General features: G+C 38.1%; 1 protein-coding gene across 1 annotated transcript in view; it reads left to right on the top strand.

Annotated features, from left to right (window-relative positions):
• The first annotated feature begins 238 nt into the window (after positions 1–238).
• LOC144091650 (retinal-specific phospholipid-transporting ATPase ABCA4-like) overlaps positions 239–23,035 on the top strand; it is a 28,433-nt gene continuing 5,636 nt past the window's right edge. The window contains exons 1-35 of the mRNA XM_077624167.1: positions 239–347; positions 1,143–1,236; positions 1,321–1,462; positions 1,575–1,714; positions 3,066–3,193; positions 3,385–3,582; positions 5,486–5,575; positions 6,073–6,307; positions 6,993–7,132; positions 10,069–10,185; positions 11,422–11,619; positions 13,677–13,882; positions 13,963–14,139; positions 14,225–14,447; positions 14,850–15,071; positions 15,165–15,369; positions 15,452–15,529; positions 15,702–15,866; positions 16,671–16,848; positions 16,924–17,055; positions 17,194–17,333; positions 17,431–17,568; positions 17,733–17,929; positions 18,014–18,116; positions 18,365–18,570; positions 19,400–19,454; positions 19,525–19,605; positions 19,929–20,095; positions 20,681–20,805; positions 20,899–20,997; positions 21,211–21,400; positions 22,411–22,505; positions 22,574–22,606; positions 22,751–22,856; positions 22,922–22,996. Of these exons, the coding sequence (XP_077480293.1) occupies positions 282–347; positions 1,143–1,236; positions 1,321–1,462; positions 1,575–1,714; positions 3,066–3,193; positions 3,385–3,582; positions 5,486–5,575; positions 6,073–6,307; positions 6,993–7,132; positions 10,069–10,185; positions 11,422–11,619; positions 13,677–13,882; positions 13,963–14,139; positions 14,225–14,447; positions 14,850–15,071; positions 15,165–15,369; positions 15,452–15,529; positions 15,702–15,866; positions 16,671–16,848; positions 16,924–17,055; positions 17,194–17,333; positions 17,431–17,568; positions 17,733–17,929; positions 18,014–18,116; positions 18,365–18,570; positions 19,400–19,454; positions 19,525–19,605; positions 19,929–20,095; positions 20,681–20,805; positions 20,899–20,997; positions 21,211–21,400; positions 22,411–22,505; positions 22,574–22,606; positions 22,751–22,856; positions 22,922–22,996 (4,944 nt within the window). The 5' untranslated portion in view covers positions 239–281. The remainder of the gene's footprint in view (positions 348–1,142; positions 1,237–1,320; positions 1,463–1,574; positions 1,715–3,065; positions 3,194–3,384; positions 3,583–5,485; positions 5,576–6,072; positions 6,308–6,992; positions 7,133–10,068; positions 10,186–11,421; positions 11,620–13,676; positions 13,883–13,962; positions 14,140–14,224; positions 14,448–14,849; positions 15,072–15,164; positions 15,370–15,451; positions 15,530–15,701; positions 15,867–16,670; positions 16,849–16,923; positions 17,056–17,193; positions 17,334–17,430; positions 17,569–17,732; positions 17,930–18,013; positions 18,117–18,364; positions 18,571–19,399; positions 19,455–19,524; positions 19,606–19,928; positions 20,096–20,680; positions 20,806–20,898; positions 20,998–21,210; positions 21,401–22,410; positions 22,506–22,573; positions 22,607–22,750; positions 22,857–22,921; positions 22,997–23,035) is intronic.

Here is a 23,035-nt window from a genome sequence, read left to right as displayed (position 1 = left end):
TGTTCTGCGGTATTCAATAGATATCAATCGCAAAGGAAAGTTTTCTCCTGAGGTAAGTGTTGCATTTATGTATACGTGTTTAATTAATGCTGTCTTTTATTGATGTTGAAAGCATGCCTTTAGCAATGTTTTTTTTCTAGTCACATGACATGTAAATACTTGGATTACAACAGATGAATGCAAATATTTTGAGATTGTTTGCCTTTACTGTATGATACATTTGATTGGATACAGGCTTGTCTGCTATTGTGAGGCCCTATTGCGGGGGAAACGGAGAAGCCATGGGGGCCAGAACGCAGGTCAGACTCCTGCTGTGGAAGAACTGGACCGTCCGCAGGAGGCAAAGGGTAAAATCCTTTTATCTATTATTTGCACACTGGCTTTAATCACTTGGACATGCTTTTATGCCTTGCTGATGATAACAGGAATATCCAACAGATTTTTAGCCGAAAATTACAACAATTAGTGGTGATTTAATATTTGCTTAACCTGTTGAATATGTAAGAATACTATTCCTGAACATTTTTCTTGATTATTAAAAAAAATAACAATTGGGTATTTTCATCATAATTACTATGAACTTTGACAATTCACCCAACCCAGTACACAAATAATAACATAAATAATAATAATAGATAAATAACTAAAATTATACCTGCGTAGATCTTGTTTTTTACTTGATGACATGCAAGCCGATTTTATTCCACATTCCCAAATGAAGATATGTTTTTCATATTGTAGATTTAAATGTGATGCGTTTGCACAAGCTATTGGCTGACAGTTAAGGGTGTACAAAGTACTCGCCAAGGTATTTTTTGCATACGATTCATTTGGAAGAAGACAATTACTTTGACATGTCACTGCATAATTATTTAGGGCGAGGTGTTGCTTCAGGTACACAATGTGGATGTCAATTCAAATTACTGAAAAGAAATAAGGTTAGCTTTGTCACCTAAAGTATTACGTGACAAGGGCTCATAACTAGGCATGTTTACTGGATTCTTGGCAAATGCTAGGATCCTGCAGTGAAGTCATAACCCAAACTTGACCTTTTTGTCCCATTTCATGATCATGAAGGCTCATATTCCCCAGATCAAGCAACAAATACCCTTTTCAGTTTCACACTTTGCCTTTTCAAACAGGTACGTTTCTTCATGGAAATTATGTGGCCTATTTTCTTGTTCTTGGGGCTTGTGTGGCTTCGAAGAGTGAATCCTCTTTACCGCCAGCACGAATGTAAGCAGAACACTTCAATACACATCCTCTGTGAGCTTTTCTGTTGTGCATGTATGTTTGTTAAGACTATCCGGTCCTTTGCAGGCCACTTCCCCAACAAGGCCATGCCTTCAGCAGGGGTCTTACCATGGATCCAAGGAATCTTCTGTAATGCCAACAATCCTTGTTTCCAGTACCCCACCCGTGGTGAATCACCTGGTTTGGTGTCAAACTACAACAACTCAATGTGAGCTTTTTCCCTCAACTATTATCCAACCCTTAAATCCCAAGTGGTGCTTCAAACTAATCGTATGAGTTTGAGATAAACGATGACTGTGTGATTCAACTTTTTTTCACAGATTCGCTCGTTTCTACATGGATGCCCAGGAGCTGCTTTTCAGCGATCCCAAGCTTCTACCCTTGGGTCGATTTTGGCATGAAGTGAGAGCCATGAGTCACCTCATGGACACATTGCGTACCCGTGCTGATAAGGTCTCAGGTCAGTTCTGAAAAGTTAGCTTCTACCATTTGGATTTACAATGTGACTTTACTGGAGTAATAGAATTGTCCAATATTTTACTTTTTTTTTGTTAATATCCATCCTGCACTTTTGATACATCCGTATTCCTTGTCATTCATACTGTGTACCATCAGCACATGTTTACACTGTAACACAATGACATCACATGGCTTTGAGAAGGGTGCGTAGTGTAAGCTGCTTACTTTCGCCAATGATCCATTGTTCATTAGGTGGGAAAGTGATTCACGTGCCTCAATCAGTCTCCCCAAGAGGCACAATTTAGCCACAGTTCCCATTTCATTGGACACTCTGCCGACAATAATGTTTTCATGTAAACATCTGGCTCTGAACTACGTAGATCAGTGCCTGTATTTTTAGTACAAATCTTAACGATGGGAGTGGGAAGAGACTAAGGGCTTTCCCTCTTGCAATGGTTATGTCAGATTACTCTCATGGCAGAGATTCAACAGACCTAAAAGAAAATATGAGTCCACATTCCACAAGCAGTGGCGTTCCCATGAGTGCCTGGGGAAAATTAAGCATTTCACCAAGAAGCAACTTATGTAAATGTAGACCACTTGAAGTCCATAAACAAAGCAGATAAATATGATTCCAATTTGTAGGGTGAATACATCATCTGTCCATGTATTTTCTACCAATCGTAGCATGGAGTATTGACAGACAAATGTGTGCCTGATGAAAATGAATAAAGAACTACTTGGAGAAGCCATGTAAGGTGCGACTGCAGTTCAATTCAGGTGTGTAAGGTCAGAAGACAGAACGGAAGAGACTTGGGAAATTTTAAGATTAGGCGGACGACCTACTCTGAGCTCCTGAGCCGCAGTCATGAAGGTATCTTCTTCCCCAAGGAGGATAATCTTGGTTTGAACTTGGATTCAGAGCAACGCTTCAACAGGGAAACAACCATAAGCATGGGCAGGCCACTGGAAATAATGACAGTATTGTCTCAAACGAGATGCCCAGAATTGGGTTCATAAAATTATCTAGTGGTAAACATTTGGATTGCAAGGCTTAATCTGCTAAATGACTCTACTGGTCAATAAAGTACCTCTGGAAAATTGCTGCTACTTCATCTAGCATCTTGTTATGCCGACAACGAAGAACATTAAGCATGCAGCTGTGCTAGTAGACCATTAAAGTTAAAGTTTGACAGGAGTGTTTGATTGAGAACACGTAAGAAAAGAGGCAAACATGTTGATCACAAATGGCGAAGAAACTTTTCACTTCCTTTTTACTTTGTGTATTAATAGTTAATGTTAATTTTATGCATAGAAAAGATAAACAACAAATTGTTCCTGTTTATTTCCAGGTCGAGGAATACATGTGGAGGCCATCCTTAAAGATGATGAAACCTTAACATCATACCTTTTGAGAGATGTTCCATTAACTGAATCCGTGGTCAATCACCTTGTCAGTTCCCAAATCAGGCCTGAACAGGTAATCATTGCATCACAAAAGTTAACTCATCTTTTGGACGGTATCTCGTCTCTTTCCAGTTCTAACAGATATTTGAACAGAAATAGTGTAGTAATCAGCTTTATAACAAATCAGATCAAACTGAATTAGACTTATTTCACAAAGTATCCTCAAATCATAGCTTTGATGACTTTATCTTCCCTTTTCCCAAGTTTGCCTTTGGGGTTCCAAACATGCGTTTAAAGGACATTGCCTGCAGTTTGAACCTCTTGGAGCAATTCCTCATTTTCCCAAGTCGTGGGGCTCTTCTTGACGTCCGCAACGCCATGTGTATCCTTACCGCTGAGAGGTTACAGATCATAGAGGACAAGTTCTATAGTAACGTGGACTTCTTCAAGCTTTTTCGAGTGGTGAGTTCAGTTTTATAATTAAACAAATACAAACCTCATTAGGTACATGTTTTACAATCTAAATTCTACTTTGCAGGTGGTATAGCTCAAAAAAATAGTTAGAAATGATCAAAACAAACTCTTGGTTTTAAATCCATTTAATTTTGAGGAAATAAACTGTAATATCAGAAACATTTCCATTTGAAATTTTCTGATATTATCGAATAATTTGCACTCTTTCAGCAATATCAAGCAATGAAGAATAGGAGGCCGGGTAATTTCTATAAATAACCAAGCTCGATACTTACACAAAAGCATCAACCGGCTACTTTGTGACAGCTTATATAACATCCATCATTAATCATTTAATCTAATAACCCAACAATAGAGCTTGTCACAGCCTGTGAATGGAGAAATACCTCATTGAGCTATGCAAAAATGAACCCAATTTAGCTTGTTGCATCAGCAAAAAATATCCAAGGACTTCATGAACAAACCTCCCTCCCTCAAAAACATTTTGGCTGGATTCAAACACAATAGCAAAAAAATAAAAAATACCACGCCTAACATTGACACAACTGACTGACACAAGTCTAATTACCTGTCTCCAATTGGTGCCCATAGTGGCTCCATTCAGTTGGCCATACGCTTTACACCGTACTCTAAAAGTGTCTGCAAATATTTGAAAATTACGTGTTGCACAGTCACTCCAAAAACAAACCAAAAAAATGACATCCTCGGTACATTAAAAAAAAAATAGAAATCGTGAAAACAGGTATTTAAGTCAACATTGCCTGCAGTTTGAACCTCTTGGAGCAATTCCTAATTTTCCCGAGTCTTGGATGGAATTATTCAATATTTTGTTAATTGATTATTATTATTTTTTTAATTATTTTTAATTGAAACATCCAGGAAAAATATGACCTGAAGACCTGAGATAAAAATAGCATTTTTGCTAGGCCAATATACTTAAGGTTGAACAACATAGCATACAGAACCTGTGAAACAACATTTAGAGAGCTGTCAGCCTCGCCCTCTTTCTGTAATTAGCTTAGAGATGAAGTACTTCCCTACTTAATTATTAAAGCCAGTGACATGTAAATAATGGCTACGACCGCAGACTGAAGGCGACTGCATGGCCTTTTCTTCGTTCATCCATAGTTAGAATTTGCACTCTTTACTTTGGTCATATCACATTTCGTTAAACACTTTATTGTCTTGACTTTGGCATGCAGAAACACGTAAACAGAGAGATAAAGAGATAGGCCTCTGAGACAAAGGAAGGATGTCTCCTCGGGTCTTTGTCTTGGCCTCATCTTGCTTCCTGTGCCTTTTAGCCTATTGTGTGCATTTCAAGCATGTCGTAAGGTCGGGAACTGACCATTTTGAATGGAAAATGTGTTTAACATAACTATTTTTCGGCTCCATGTATAGTATATTCAATGTAAACAAAGCTCAAATGCAAAATCAGTTTGTCAATTCCTAATTAAGTCAGAAAATATTATTTCTTGCCATTTTATTAGTTGATAGGAATACATGTTACTGTGAAATTGTTCTGTTATATGTATCATATTTTCTGGACTATTAATTGTGCTTTTATTTACACATATACATATTTATGTATTTTTTTCTCTCTCTCTGACCAGTGTCAATTCCTAATTAAGTCAGAAAATATTATTTCTTGCCATTTTAAAGGTTATTAGGAATACATGTTACTGTGAAATAGTTCTGTTCTATGTGTCGTATTTTCTGGACTATTAATTGCACTTTTTTTCCCATATATACATATTTATGTATTTTTTTCTCTCTTTCTGACCAGTTATAGCCTTTTATGTTGCCTGTTTATGTTGCGACTTATACTCAGGACAGACTTATAGTCAGAAAAATAAGGTAAATGCATTTTTCTCTCTGTCCCATCTTCAAGCTTCCTCAAATTTTGGACCGCAATTCAGAAGGCATCGACATTCACTTTTGGGTTGAAGTGGTGTCTGCTGCCTCAGGAAAACTGCAAGAGGTAACAGTGCACTCGTGCATCTTTGTTGAGCCCCATTCAAAAGTTCACTACTATTTTTAGACAGGCAGGAAACGGTGGCTTCCTTTTGCTTTAGTTTTTATGTAAACACAGATGTGGAGAGTTGTGGCAAAGGGTCAGTTTTTTAGTGAACATGACCAAGGTTAGATAAAGATCATCCTCTTCAGTCAACAAAACACATAAATAGTGAGTCAAAATCAGTTTAGCTCGACATCCCCCGTGGTAATTGCTTGCTAATAATGTACTGTAAGCATCCTGTTATTCATGGCAACAACAGTAAATACATTAAAAAAAGTGAAGCATCTTGTCGTGAAGAGGAATTTAATGCTCAAAATAAACTATTCAAGTGTTATTGCTTTTTTATGTCCATATTAACTTGATTGTACTTCACTAGATTAGGCATTAGTAAGTAAGAATTTGAAATGAAATGCCTTAATTCTTTACTATGATCAATTCACTGTATCCAAACCCTGTGCCAGTTGTTCCAGAGAAGCAGCACCCAGGAGCTCTTCCAGGTCATGACTCCTCTGTTCCAGAGCGAGCCATCCTTCAAGCAGGTAATGACTGCTGCTTCCAGCCTCATTTGCGGCTACACTGGAGGGGGCTTCTCCAGAGTGGCTTCCTTCAACTGGTACGAGGACAACAACTACAAAGCATTTCTTGGCATAAGCTCTGGCAGAAGAAAGAGCCAGCACACTTATGACAACAGCACTAGTGAGTAGAACGTCAAATTGGCTCTTTTTTATATATAACTTGATTATTAACATTTTAAGCAGTCTGCTTCTATTTAAATCACATATCACATGTCAAAGTGGCGGCCCGGGGGCCAAATCTGGCCCGGCGCATCATTTTGTGTGGCCCAGGAAAGTAAATCATGAGTGCCGACTTTCTGTTTTAGGATCAAATTAAAATGAAGATTATAGATGTATATTAAATTTCCTGATTTTCCCCCTTTTAAATCAATAATTGTCATTTTTAATCCATTTTTTCTGTGTTTTTAGTTCAAAAATCATTTTGTAAAATCTAAAAATATATAAAAAGCTAAAATAAACATTGCTAACACTATAAAAAAACTGAATATTCAGGGCTTTTAATCCAGTTCTTTTAATCCATTTATAAAAAAGAAAAATCTAAATATTATATCTAAAATGGTCCGGCCCACGTGAAATCAAGTTGACGTTAAAGCGGCCCGCGAACCAACCCGAGTCTGACACCCTTGATTTAAATATTTCCACGAAGGAAATGATTCTGTCAACATTCTATGTGAAGTCATTTGAATATATACATTCTCACATAGTGTTCGTTCCTTTGAATAATTGAACTTTAGAGATCGACAGCTTGTTTCATCATCACATGGGAATGCACGGTTTATATAATGAATCAACCTTTTGCCCCGCAGCTCCTTTTTGCAACAATTTGATGAGTGAATTGGAATCCAACCCTGTCACAAGGATTGTGTGGAACTCCCTTAAACCAATGTTGATGGGAAAGATCTTATACGCGCCTGACTCACCTGCTGTCAGAATGATCATAAGAAATGTAAGTAATGTTAGCTACCCAGTGCTTTTTAGTGTTGCTGTTATATGTGACCTTCAATGGGAAAAGATGAAAGATTTTTCTTTCTTTCTGCTACTTCTTACATTTTCTGTTGAGTACAAAAAGCACACTGCAGGGAAGAATGCCTTTTTCCCCTCAATAGGGGATCAAATTTCCCCATGTCTTGTCCCAGCCTTTGTATCTAGATGTAGATACTTGTTGGTCAAAGCCCCTCAGCGGGATAGCAGCGGTCATGGATGGCTTGCTTGCAATGGAGGAGCACAAGCCTATCGACCGCCATGCCAGTCACACAGTCTCCTGGCGCCAAGGCTTTTCTCGTGATATATAAGCAATTCAGTTTGCCCTTCCAAAAAAAAATGTGTGATCACACATGCCGACCTTGAGCAGCTTCTCCTGCACGCTTGCGCACACAAACATCCGCACACACATTGGGATCTTAAGTGTACAAAGAGGTTTAGTTATTTTTTTGGGATGGGGATACCTAGCCAAAAAACTATTTTCAACTCATGCTTAGGCAAGAAAATGTGTGTGTAATAGTTTTTTAAACTCAAAAGTTTTGGAGAGGCACTGAAACGATTTGCCAAATATTATGACAAAGTATTTGTTTTATTGTTAAATGTATAATTTTTTAAAGAGATTGATCCCTATGTAAATACAAATATGATTTATAGTCATATTTTAAAGAGGAGTGTTCATTTTTACTGCAATAATTCACTACTCTTAGATCTAACACATTTATTTTTAACACCCAACCTAGCCATTAATATATCCTGCAAAATGAGAGAATTATTTTGATATTTTATCATGTAAAGTGACAGCAGGAATTGAGAAAAGGAGTACAAAATCAGTTTTTGAAACATTTTTTTTCCATTTGTTTTAACTGAATAAGTCATTTTGTATACAGGAAAATGCGGGATATACTTTATTATCCGCATAATTATTTTGCTATTAATTTCTCCATTGTCAGGGTCAGGAAAAATGATCAGATTTAATGTCTAATCATGTTTGACAGGGTATTTTGAGCTCAAATGTAACCAAGTCGGTGTGAAAATAAACATTGCAAGGCACATTGAAACAAGATACAAGTGGCCATTGAATAGTGGCACCAAATTCACATTCATACGGTTATGCAACAACTCCACAAATACACTGATTAATTGGTTTCCTCTTACGTAAATGGTACAACAGAGGAATTTTATCAGCAGCATTAACTTGTTGCCTAAACTTAACCATGCTCCTTTACCTCAGCATCAAGTATTATATAATTCAATATTGTCATACCTGTCCACCTAGGAATATTTGCTCAAACCTTTGATCTAATCAACATTGTATGGCAAATACTTATGTTGTCAACACACCCAAGATTAAAGCAAATATGCATATGCTTCAAATTTGAAAGAAGTGAACTTCCAATAATAGCTCATGTTTGGTTACATCATGAGATTCAATTCAAAGTAAGTTAGGGCCCATACTAGTTGTGGGTTGTATTAAGAAGTCACCTGAAGGCACATGTGTCAAAGTGGAGGCCCGCGGGCCAAATCTGGCCCACCGCATTGTTTTGTGTGGCCCGAGAAAGTAAATGATGAGTGCCAACTTTCTGTTTTATGATGAAATTCAAATGAAGGTTGTAGATTATTTCCTGTGTTTCTTCATTTTAAATCAATAATTGCAAACAATTTGCACTAATTTGAATGTCCAAAAATGATCTATCGATTAGCACGATCGAGAAAGCTGTCAATTTATGAATCGATTGATTTTGGCAGCCTAGTTGGAAGATATAATGGCCCTCTGGATGTAATCGAAACTACCACGTGGCCCACGACAAAAAATGAGTTTGACACCCCTGCCTTAAGGGATCCTTCTACACCACATGTGTCAAAGTGGCGGCCCGGGGGCCAAATCTGGCCCGCCGGATCATTTTGTGTGGCCTGGGAAAGTAAATCATCAGTGCCGACTTTTTGTTTTAGGATCAAATTAAAATGAAGAGTATAGATGTATATTAAATTTCCTGATTTTCCCCCTTGTAAATCAATAATTGTAAATTTTAATCAATTTTTTTCTGTGTTTTTAGTTAAAAATCATTTTGTAAAATCTAAAAATATATAAAAAGCTAAAATAAACATTGTTTTAGATCTGTAAAAAACTGAATATTCACAGCTTTTAATCCAGTTCTTTTAATCCATTTTAAATAAATAAAAAATCTAAATATTATATCTAAAATGGTCTGGCCCACGTGAAATCAAGTTGACGTTAAAGCGGCCCCCGAACCAACACCCTTGTTCTACACTGTCTTATTTTAAACAACCTTAAATATAAGGAAGCAGTCACTTGTGGGAACTTGACTAGGATTCAGCAGTCTGCGTGAATGCAATGGACCAACGGCCTCCATTGTCACTTTGGCTCCATTGTCCCCATTGTCACCCAAAATCAGACCCACAGAAAAGGAAGGCGTTTAATTGGGTGTACTCTTGAGCACATTCACCCCCTGCTGCACATGAGTGAATGTTAAAATAGCTCTCAGCTAGCAAGTGGCATTTGCTGCACAGAGACACAAAGCACTGTAGTTACACATATTTAGGATTTCAACGATAAGCTCGTGGTAAATATTTGACATTTTGGCACAGGTTGTGTTTGTCGCACATTGGCTGGTTATCTGAAGCGCAGGGATCACGGAATTCTTTGTGTGAGAACGTGTGTGTTGTCTTTGCAAAGCCTGTTTGGGGAGAGAGTTTTAGTGTGGGAATGTTATGTCACAGAAGCTTATGAGGAGAGATCAAAAAGTATGGCAGGTTTGAATTCACATACATATATTGAACACAATCATTAAAAATGTGCATACAGGCACACATTGTAAAATTAAATGTGTTTATTTATTAATGTCCTTGTTTTATTGAATGACTGACACATCTCTCTTGTAGGCCAACAGTACATTTGAAGAACTGGAAAGGCTAAAAACGATGGGCAAGGCATGGGAGGAAGTGGCTCCGCAGATCCGGGCCTTTTTCCAAGATGGCGTGCAAGTCAAAATGATTCGGGTATGGCAACGATTTACTTTTATGGAAATTCTATAGCTTGCATGACACTCACCTGGCATGTTATGGAAGGCATGACCAAAATAATCACGTCTTTTAATAATGTCAACCTCAAAAAACAAATAGTATATTATACAAAATAGAAAAATATTCATATTTTTCCTTACATATTAAAACCGCTCGCACTGCTAAGGAAAAGCGGTGTTGAAAATGAAGAATGAATGAATATTCCAGATGATTGTCAATAACCCAAAACAACTCTGTTGTCTTACTCTATAATCATCTGCGAATTGTTAAAACATGTCTTTTTAAGGGTATTTAAAGTGAAATTGTTCAAGTTGAATATACTACACATGAAATTGTAAATATATTTTACTAATGTGTAGTACAAAAGTTTGGTGAATATAGCATTATGAATAATTATGAATATACCATGCCAAGCCATCTCATTATACTTTATCACAAGGGTGTCAGACTCAACTTGATTTCACGTGGGCCGGACCATTTTAGATATAATATTTAGATATTTTTTTAATAAATGGATTAAAAGAACTGGATTAAAAGCCCTGAATATTCAGTTTTTTTATAGATCTAAAACAATGTTTATTTTAGCTTTTTTTTAAATATATTTTTAGATTTTACAAAATGATTTTTGAACTAAAAACACAGAAAAAAATGATTAAAAAATTACAATTATTGATTTAAAAGGGGAAAAATCAGGAAATGTAATATACATCTATACTCTTCATTTGAATTTGATCCTAAAACAGAACGTCGGCACTCATGATTTACTTTCCCGGGCCACACAAAGTGATGCGGCGGGCCAGATTTGGCCCCCAGGCCGCCACTTTGACACATGTCCTTTATCATATCAAGATCCATTGAGGCCTTAGATATGATGGGATTTTTAATTTCATGCAAAATCTTTACCATTAATCTTTATTTTAATATAAATGTACACCAGGAGGTCAGTTCAAATGATTAAATGCTGCTTAAAAACACTCTAAAATCAAATCATACAAAATCCTGTAACTGTCACTCTGACATGTATTTTTATTTATATTTGATCAATAATACAATTCCATTCAGTCAGGCTTAATAGGCTCCACACCCTGAATAAAAAATGGATAGAATACAAGTAAAGCAGTCTAAAGTAAATTCTAACCTTTATGACATTGTGCTATTATTGCCGAATTTATCATTATTTCTTTTAAAAGGTCCCTTTTCTGTTTTTTTCAGGATACATTCCGAAATCCATCAGTAATGGACTTCATTGACCGTAGTCTTGGCGAGGCTCTGTTCTCCACCAAACACATTCTCAACTTCTTGCACAATGGTCCGCCAAAGGACCGCCTTGACAGTATGCCTGATTTTGATTGGCGGGATGTTTTCAACCTCACTGACCGTGTCATTCAGATGCTCAATAAGTATGCAGATGTAAGTGCACCCCTGAAATATTTTCAGTACTGTAGCCTAGAAACTGTTGCCACAGATGAGATTTTAGCCGCTCTCGATTGACAAAACAATCCTGCTACTTTTCACAACTTGGTTAAGCCAAAGGTGTCACTATCATTCCTATGTGAGTTCTTGGCACTTGGCACTCATTTAATAATCCATGCAAACACAGATCCTGCCACTTGTTGATTTCATTAGCATGCTTGAAAGACCACTGTCATGCTCCATTTTTTGACATGTGCCCATTTGGATGAGTTGCCCTCATTTGACACTTTGTCCTTCATCTTTTAAATTTGCCGTTCTCCAGGTGGGATGAGAGCCAGACTCACAGAAGAGCTGTCGACTCTCTTCTGTTAGCTGCCGATAGAGTGGCAGCCTCTCTAAAAACAAATAAAACAAAGCATCATAAAGCTTAGACGGTGAGGGCCCTCCATAGCTAAGTGGGCCAACATATTTAAAACAAAGTCCAAATCAGTCCTTTTCACCCAAAGGGGCTTATCGGGATGAGGGGTCGATCCCACTGGGGGGTGACATGGGGGGGCACGGTTGGGTGGATGGCTGGTGCACTCTTTGTTTTGTCCAAGTTAGAGCTTACAGTGCTTGAGTGTGACAAGGAGAGTGGGAACGCCTCGGACTGATTAGACACAGCTGTCACTTCACCCGCCATCTTTTATACGCCAACTACAATGACTGAGTTGGGTTGAAGGGTGAGCACGTCGGTGGTATGCATGCGAATCTCGCAACACACAGGGCCTATAGTGTCAAGGGGAGAAGGATACTATGGTATGTTTAGGAACAGTATTTTGAATGGAAATTCATTGTTGCGCATGCTTAATGGATGGGGAACTTTGTTGATAGTGTTAATTGAGATTGTGGCGTTGGTTGCCAGCAAATTGCTTGGGATTTTTTTTACCTGTTCTCACAGTATGTCATGGGGAAACTATGTTTAATGGTTAACTTGGGTTAAGGTAGTGTGCCTGTTTGCAGGACCACCTTAACTTACCGTATTTTCCAGAATAGAAATCCAAATTTTCTTTCACTTTGACCACTAACAGCTTGTTATGTTGTTTTTTAGCCTATTGTTATCCCAAAAACTGTTAATATGTTACATTAACAGATGTGTATTTTGTCTGGTGTTCCCTATTTTACGATTACTTTAATGTAATAGGTTTGCGACTCACCCTTTCATTGAGCATTCTTTGACTATGTTGAGTAATCCAGTGCGACATATAAGTTTTTTCCCCTTCGTTGTACATTTTTGGCTAGTTCGAATTACACTCAATTGGAACTTGTAGTCCAAAAAGCGCATTGGATAAGGCGTCCCTGGCCTGTTTGTGGTTTCTTGGAAAGTAGATTAATTGTAATGGTTTCCTTTGATTTGAGCAACAGGTTAAATCAAGTTACTGTGCTCAAAACCAGGATTAAGATCAGACTGAGTCTTATCTGAAACCACCAGCATTAAGTCTAGTTCAAGATTTTTTGATGACACATCTTGCTCGAGATTAGCTGTTTTGCCTTGTCCCAAGATTTAAACAATTAGGCTACTAAAAGTGTACACCTCTGTGTCACAACTATGTTTATCTGTATTGGGCGTGTACATAAGGCCACATCCTCATTACAACCCCATGCCTAAATTGGCATAGTCTAGTCTTACAAGTTCCGAAACACAGGTAGCGTGGGCAGAAATTACAAAGTTGTTGCACATTATACCAGAGTACAAGAGTATGGTTTCTAAAAATAAAAATTGGGCCTTTTAGACCAGACCAAGACTTGTGGTCTTGAACCATGAGTGTTCAAAACTGTATATAAAGAACAATATTCATAACAACCATGAGATATTGCTTGGCTTTTGTTTCCTTATTAGATTTTTTTTTAGATTAGATAACTGTATTCATCCCGTATTCGGGAAATTTCACTGTCACAGTAGCAAGAGGGTGAGAATACAGACACAGACACATTGTAGATATATATAAATAGGTAATAAATAAATAAATATATTATACTCATGCTTCTAACCCTTCTCCCCCTTTTTCACCCAGTGTGTAATCCTAGATAAATTTGTGGCTTTGCCGAATGAGGACACTGTAACCTTTCGGGCCTTGGACTTACTGGAGGACAGCGAATTTTGGGCGGGTCTCATCTTTTCCAACATGCACCCTTGGAGCGCCAAAGTCCCGCCTCATGTGAAGTTTAAGATTCGCATGGATATTGATTCTGTGGAACGTACCAATAAAGTCAAAGACAGGTTAGTGTAAAGGTCAGCAAGTGTGACAACCCATTGTGGAGATATATTGCTTTAGGGAGTAATGTATGTATTCCTGTCAGGTATTGGGATCCCGGACCCAGGGCGGATCCTATGGATGACCTGCGCTACATTTGGGGAGGTTTCGCTTATCTTCAGGACATCATAGAACAAGGGATAATTAGGACACAGACGGGGAAAGAGTGGCCTTTGGGTGTTTACCTGCAACAGATGCCCTACCCCTGTTATGTGGATGATCTGTTAAGTGAAAAACACACTTACACATGCACAAACACAACTTTGATAGTCTTAATGTTTATTTATTTAATTATTTTTTTTGTACAGATTCATGCTCACACTGAACCGCTGCTTTCCCATCTTTATGGTTCTGGCCTGGGTCTATTCTGTGTCCATGACAGTCAAAAGTATTGTTCTGGAAAAGGAACTCCGTCTTAAGGAGACCCTCAAAGTGATGGGAGTTTCAAACGGTGTCATCTGGTCCACTTGGTTTATTGACAGCTTCCTCATGATGGGTACTAGTACTGCTCTCCTTACAGTCATCATCATGGTAAGATCAATATTATTGTAACTCCTTTTAATGGGTAATGAAATCCTGCCAGGTGACATATTAAGAACATTTTGTCTTATCAACTCTTTTATGACTCATGCAGTGTGACAAAATGATCACATAGACACAAATAATTAACCAAATGACAGTGAATTTTATGACATCATAGTTATGGAAAAACAGGTTTGGGCTTGCCAATGATTAATCTATGTGTGCGCTTAGTAAAAAATGACGTCACCTCAGACAGCCAAGATTACACATCCAGTGATTTAGTGCCCTCTAGTGGCAATATGCTTCCAAACAAAATATAGTACATTAGCCGATAAATACTATGTACCTACATCAGATCACAAATTACTAACTTTTGTAACATATCTTTCCTGCTTGTCCCTTTGTTTGCAGGGAGGAAGGGTACTGAACTACAGCAACCCCCTCATCCTCTTCCTCTTTCTGCTCATCTTCACCACAGCCACAATTATGCAATGCTTCCTCCTTAGCGTCTTCTTTAACCAGGCCAACTTGGCAGCAGCCTGCTGTGGTATCATTTATTTTGCCCTCTATCTTCCACACATTTTCTGCTTCGCGTGGCAAGATCGCATCACCAAAGACATGAAGATCCTAGTGGTAGGGGTCCATACTCTACCAACACTCACAGAATCATTATCTATGAAAACGTTATGTCTTTGCAAGTAATGGAATGAACATCTTGTCCCTCAGAGTTTGTTGTCCCAGGTGGCCTTTGGCTTTGGGACAGAGTACCTCTCCCGTTATGAGGAGCAAGGTCAGGGTCTCCAGTGGGACAACATACAGACCAGTCCTCTGGAGGGAGACGAATTCTCATTCCTCACTTCTATCTGCATGATGAGCCTGGATACTGTGCTTTATGCTGTGCTTGCCTGGTACCTCGACAACATCTTTCCTGGTCAGTTTGTTCATCAGATTTGATGTCTTATGCATTAAAAAAAAGAGAAAGTAGTCATTGATTTGTTTTATCCATAACACAGGTCAGTATGGAATTGGCCGACCACTTTACTTCCCCTTAATGCCATGTTATTGGTTCAACACTGTCACTCCAGCTTCAGGTATGCATTTCCTCAGAGGTCAAATCTTTTATTATTTTATCTTTTTGCATTACTTAATCAATGAAACAGTTTGAGCAAGTTACTTTGTAATTTCATGTTCATAGATTTTGCCCATTATCTACTTGTTTTAAACAGTTCATTATATTCCCACCTTTTCTCATTTTTTTTCCAGACAACAATAAGTATGAGGGGTCTAAAAAAGGATATGATAATCTAACATTCAAGAAACAAGGGGAGTCACAGAAAAGAGAGGATCAGGAAATTAAGGAAAAAACAAAAAATGAACAGAGGGACCACCAGCAAGATAGAGAGGGTCCAGACAACCAGGAGACAAATGGTAACATTTGATTCTTTCAGCATGTTCTTCAAGTACAATATCTTTGGTTCTCGTTCTGACAAAAAAGTCACATTTCCATTTAAAAATTCATCAATTTACTCATAGATCATGTCCTCGAAATAGATTTTTTGAACTTGCTGCTGTGAAACAATTGAAATGCTTTCTTCCTAGCACATGTAACTTGATGAACAGTGGATTTTTTCACATACTCTGTACTCCCCCCTGATCCCATGTTGCCTTGCCCATAAAGAGACATGATGACATAAATTCACTATATGAGGTTAACTATGGTCTTATGATTATGACTAAATCGTTAGAATATTTTTTTCCCATCCGTGGAGAAAATATCGTAAAACACATTTTCATGCTGGGTGCCATAAACCTAATTTCAGCCAATTGAAGCAAAACAATGAAGATAGATGTTTAGTTTATATTTAATTTAAGAGTGTGGACAAAAACAAAAGAAAAATGATGCAAATATGTCCTTCATGTTGCATGTAGAATTGAAGAAATGAAGTTTTCTATGAATATTAGAAAGAAAACAACCAAGTAACCTTGCGATTCAAATTTCTATTGCAAAACCCGTATTTTCACCACTATAAGGCGCACTTAAAAGTCTTAAATTTTCTCCAAAATAGACAGGGCACCTTATAATCCAGTGTGCTTTATATATGGAAAAAAAATTATCATTCATTGAGGGTGCGCCTTATAATGCGGTGCGCGCCTCATAGTCGTGAAAATACGGTAATCCTCAATTTCTGTTGTTACCATTGTAACTATTTCATTAATTTTTGCTCTGTTTAGGCCAGGAGTTCTTTGAGCCAGAACCTGCAGACCTGGTTCAAGGTGTTTGCATCCAGAACCTGGTCAAAGTATTCGGTAGCAGCTCCAGACCTGCTGTGAACGGCCTCACCCTCAGCTTCTACGAGAACCAAATTACGGCCTTTCTAGGCCATAACGGGGCTGGCAAGACCACCACAATGTACGTGCCAGACAGATGTCTCATGCATCCAAAGGCAATGTTTCCTCACCCGACTCCTTTCCTTCCATTATTTAGGTCCATCCTGACTGGTATGTTCCCGCCCACGTCAGGCACAGCTTCCATTTACGGAAAAGACATCCGCACCGATATGGACGCCATTCGTCTGTCTCTCGGAATGTGCCCGCAGCACAACATTCTTTTCCATTAGTATGTAACTTTTACCTTCATGAACCTCATTTTCATTGCTTCACCAAATTATGGGAGTTATTAGCCTTCAGATTTTTATTTTATGTGTCCAAAATGAAGCACACTGATTCATTTTCAAATAATTACTACCTCTCCTAGCATGACTGTGGCCGAGCATATCCTCTTCCACTCATTGCTCAAAGGCCGTCCAATCGCTGAGGCCGAGGAGGAGGTTGAGAGCATGCTACAAGATCTTGGGCTACCACACAAACGAAATGAACTGACTCAAAATCTTTCAGGTTGCTCAGGAATTTATATCCATCAACTTGGTCCATTGATTTATTTCAACTCACATGCAACAAGTACAAGTCTACATTTGATTCTGTTCTCATTCAGGAGGTATGCAGAGGAAACTATCAGTCGCATTGGCATTTGTTGGGGGTGCGAAGGTCGTGATCTTGGATGAACCCACTTCAGGGGTGGACCCTTATTCCAGACGCTCCATATGGGATTTGTTACTCAAATATCGCACAGGTAACAGTGGATTTAGTACTGGTAACAGACTAGATTTAGTACTGCATCACTTCTGGATCAGGGTTTTAGATGCAAAAGACATAATATTCCAACTATACATCACTGATATGAACGGCGATGTGAGTCGTACCAATACTTCATCCACTATGTCCCTTCTTTCACAGGTTGTACAGTGATTATGTCCACCCACCACATGGATGAGGCAGACCTGTTGAGTGACCGAGTCGCTATCATCTCGCAAGGACGTCTTTATTGCTGTGGCTCTCCAATCTTTCTCAAAAATTGCTTTGGCGCTGGCTTCTACCTCACTCTTGTGCGAAGGATGAAATACAGCAATGCCAAGACGGCTGACCTTAAAACTGTATGTGTAATATATATATCTGCGTTAGTGTGTCTGTTTTTCTGAATCATTTTCTATGTAAACCATACCCTTATTTCTGCATAGGATGGTGATGTCTGTACAGAAACCTCCTCCTGTAAGTGCGCCAAGTGTTTGAAGTTTGAAGCTAACCAAGAAGAGGGGCAGACTTCACACAGACAAATGGATGGTAAAGTCGGCTTCAGATGGATTACTGCGTGTGTCGCCAACTTGTTTAGCGTTTATAGTCTCGTCTTCGTCCATACGCTCGTACAATGGAATCTGATCTCTGTTCAAAAGCGGTGAGAATTGGATTGCTGCCAGATTTCCTACAGTACAGAGACCTAACTTGTAATTAGGGAAGGATGAATGAATTTCACTAAGCATTGCATGGGTAAGTGTAAAAGTGTCAAATCAGCCTGTGCGGTGTTTCTGCAGGAAACATTGATCGCATCACAGCCCTGGTGCATCACCATGTGCCGCAGGCTCGTCTGATTGAGGCCATTGGTCAAGAAATGACATACCTGCTTCCTAGTCATGACTTCCAACCAAGAGCCTATGCCAGCCTTTTCAGGGAATTGGAGGAAACCCTGGAGGACATCGGCCTCAGTAGCTTTGGCGTTTCTGACACATCGTTGGAAGAGGTAGGCACACTTGACAGAGTTTTGTCAAAGTTCAAGGAGTTTGCATGACATTTTCCGTAAAGTGTTCGTATATATATATATATATATATATATATATATATATATATATATATATATATATATATATATATATATATATATATATATATATATATATATATATATATATATATATATATATATATATATATGTACATGTACATATACATATATTAGATAACTTTATTCATTCCGTATTCGGGAAATTTCATTGTCACAGTAGCAAGAGGGTGAGAATACAGGCAAATACATTTTAGACATAAATAAATAGGTAATAAATAAGTTAATAAATTAATAAACATATTAAAAAAATATTAATACATATATTTAAAAAAAAAATATATATATATATATACATATAAATATAGTATATTATTTTTGAGTGTGTCTATATACATATACATGTACATGTATATGTATATAGACACACTCAAAAATAATATATGTATATATATATTTTAAAAAATATATATGTATTAATAATTTTTTTAATATATATATTACTTTATTAACTTATTTATTACCTATTTATTTATGTCTAAAATGTATTTTCCTGTATTCTCACCCTCTTGCTACTGTGACAATGAAATTTCCCGAGTACGGGATGAATAAAGTTATCTAATCTAAGTCTCTCACACTGTTTATATAATAACAATTCCTTGCCCGTATTCAGAATAAAAAATGAATGATATCTAAGGAAAATGCTACATCGTAGTTCTCTGAATTGCTCTATTGTTTTATACGGATTTATACAATAAGAATGTATTTGATATGGTTGGTTCTCTTGTAGATTTTCCTTAAGGTGACTGCTGATGGATATGCAAGCAACAAGAAATGCATTCCAGGTAAGAATAAATGATTTCACCTGAATATTTAATTGAGTTTTCCTTATAACGCATTGTCTACCTTTCTCAGACAATAAATCAATGCAGCAAATTTCTCGAGCTAGTCTCTGTGGATTCAACAGAGTCGCAATTGCTATGGAGCCACCTGAAGGTGACAAAAGCATTCGGCTTTCAGCTCAAAACAGATGCTGCGCTTTTAGAGGATAAAAGACAACTGCGAGCATCCCTATATATGCGCTTGGTTTCAAGAACAAAACTTGATAAGCCTGAGTACACTGAGCTTTTTGAAGGACAGTCTTCAATGCTTTTCCGATGGCAGTTTTAGTCACTTATGTCAGTAATGCTCACCAATTGACCAAGCCTCAAAAAAACAAAGAAAAACACTGCTGCTTGCTGGCTAGAATCCCGTTGTCCATCACAAATTCAATATATGAATATTACGATACAACATTTCACTCGAGCACTGTGTTGCAGACTCAGACGACTCTTCGCTGACCCGCCCGTGTGACGGTCAAGAAGGTAACGCGGGCCGAGGGTCCTATCAGGTCAGAGGTCTGTGTCTGGCCGTCAAACAGTTCTTTGCACTATTAATCAAGAGGTTGCACCACACCACCCGCTCTTGCAAAGACTTCTTTGCTCAGGTAACATTGCTTGCAGTCTCTCACGATATAGCACACACAATTATACAAAATTAAAGCGTGTTAATGGCGTTCATTTGATGTATAACTAATTGATTGAACTGAAATTGAACTTGCGTATAAATGTGAAATTACTTAATAAAAATCCAAATTATGAATGTGAAATTACTTAGTAAAAATCCAAATTATATTAAGTAAAAAAATGTTAATAAATATAACCTTCCCAGCATACAATTAAAACTATTAAACATTTGCAATCACGTAATACTAAGAGACATATTCAATATTCTTTTTTTCTTCTGAAAATGTAGAGCACAAAACAGCAATTAGAAAAACTAGACATCTAGTTTAACACATCACCCCAAAATATAACAAAAATCTGATTCAAATTATAGTAATACATTCAGAAATTGGTTGCCTGCAATCTTCACTTTAAGATACAAATTTATATTCACTTGTTCTGTGGCCAGCAGTACAGTAAAATCTTACTTTTATGTAGTCTTTGATAGTAATTTAAAGTGTTTTGTATGATTTGTTCAATCATCTAGTCAGATTTTTTAGGGAGTTTTAATCTTGTCTCTCTGGTAGATTGTTTTACCAGCCAGCTTTGTTTTCTTGGCACTTACATTCACTCTGATCGTGCCGCCATTTGGGGAGTATCCAAGTGTAACTTTAAGTCCCTGGATGTATGGCCGGCAGTACACCTTCTTCAGGTGAGGATTTTTTTTAAATATCTTAATCCTTCTTTAATTTTCAAGAGAAATCAGATCAACTTTAATGCTGATTTCTTTCCGTATCCACTGCAGTAATGAACGTCCTTTGGATGCCCAAATGAGACATTTTGGTGAAGTGTTGCTGGACAGGCCAGGTTTTGGGACACGCTGCATGGCGGATGAACCACTGGAGTAAGCAAATGTCACACTTTTATAGCGGACACATGATATTTAAAGACCTTTGGAGGACCATTGTGACTTAATCCCCTTTACCCCCACCTGCCTTAGTGGTGACATGACAACAAAAACTTAATTAATTCCACCTATAAATCCTACTTGATCTTATAAACTTTACGCTCGTCACGGTTTTGTTTAATCACGCGGGTCAATTTCTCTCCCTGTTAGAGATTTCCCCTGCAACAACATTACCACCGAGTGGGAGAGGCTCCCGGTTAACCCCTCGGTGGTTGAACTCTTGTTTAGCCCTGAGTGGAACTCCATCAGACCCTCTCCAGACTGTCAGTGCAGTACAGACAGAAAGCTCACCATGCTCCCCGCATGCCCCGAAGGGGCCGGGGGTCTTCCACCTTTACAGGTACACTTAACGGAGTCATCCACCCTCCTCTATCGTTTGTATAAAAATCTAGGTTAGGTTAGATTAGAACTTTATTTCATCCCGTATTCGGGAAATTTCTTGGTTGCAGTAGGAAGAAAGACAAGACTAGCACAAAGAAACCAAGCCACACGACGGGTGGGGTTGAATCGTAAAGGCCGCAGAACAACAAAGCAAAAGCACAAAGTACAAAGCAAAGCAAAGTATATGGGATCTTTAAGAATCATTAAATCAAATCATTAAGACAGAAAAGCAGCAAAAACACAAAACGAGCAAGAGCAGACGGAGCTACTGCTACTGGCTGCCACTTGAGCGGCGCCATCTTGGTTGCAGTAGCAAAAACGGATATTGTAGAGTTGCATAAAACTGGAACCACACACAGGAAGTCTTCCACAAGATGGGGAGCTTCTGCAGACTGTGACCGAGGTTGAAAATATGCAGAGTCACTCTTCCAAGATTATCCTCACAGTTCCTCAGTAGTCTGGAGCTGAAGAATCAACAGTAGCAGAGTAGAACCCCTCGACTCCCTTTCCGGCCTGGTAAGCGCCGACAGCTCTTCCATCTTATCGGGGAGGGATCTCACTTTCCCCATAATAATAGATTGAATGGTTGGTCTGAAGCGTCGCTTCTTCTCCCGGCACTTTTGTCCAGCTCCGAATTTCCAGCGGCATTGAGGTGTTGCTCCTTCTGCTGCGTATTGTTCACAGCTTAGTCCCATGTGTCTGACAGCGTAGGCATGCCTGAATGGTTCAAAAAAAGTAGCAGAAAGAAGCCAGTTTAACAGAACAACGAAAGTTGTAAAAACATTAAAGTATAAAGTACAAAGTAAAGTAAAAAGGAATGTATTAAGAAATATTAAAATGTAATTAAAAAAGATAGAAAGGCTGTAAAACACGAAAAACAAATAAGAGTGGACAGAGCTACTGCCACCGGCTGCCGCGTGACGGCGCCATCTTTTTATTATTTATTTTTATTATGCTTTTGTCCATTAGAGAATTCAGTCAACCGGAGATGTTCTCCTGGATCTAACGGATAGGAACATCTCAGACTACCTGGTGAAAACGTACCCCAGTCTCATCAGAACTAGGTGTGAAATGGAAAAAAAATACTAGTGTCACACACACAACACTGACCTCTATTTTTTTGTCTTTTCAGCTTGAAAAGCAAATATTGGGTAAATGAACAAAGGTAATGTACCCAAGGCAGAATTATGTTACCTTTTGAACTGTACTTTTTAAAATTGAAGTGGAATTCTCACTCTACTGTTGAAACGTGGATCTTCAAGCAGACTAGAGTTCCAGTGAAGCTAAAGATTCTGTTTATGATTTCCAGGTATGGAGGAATATCAGCTGGAGGACAGCTCCCTGTTCTAGATCTGCAGCCAAAGTTCATCCAGGACTCAGCAGTTCAATTGGGACAAATGTTGAATGTTACCGGGGTAATCATTTCAATGTTTAATTGTATTATCATTAGCTATGTTTGCGTCATTTTACTCTTTTGCAGGGTGACCACTGTAAACAAACACTGCGGGAAATAGGAACATTTCTGAGGTACATGGAGACGCAAAACAATGTCAAGGCAAGTAAACTTTGTCATATTCTTGTCGTTTTTTGCCAT

The sequence above is a fragment of the Stigmatopora argus genome, chromosome 17 (genome assembly GCF_051989625.1).
Source record: "Stigmatopora argus isolate UIUO_Sarg chromosome 17, RoL_Sarg_1.0, whole genome shotgun sequence".
Classification (NCBI taxonomy): Eukaryota; Metazoa; Chordata; class Actinopteri; order Syngnathiformes; family Syngnathidae; genus Stigmatopora; species Stigmatopora argus.
The sequence above is the reverse complement of the archived record's forward strand: the minus strand, read 5'-3'. Positions and strand labels throughout refer to the sequence as shown.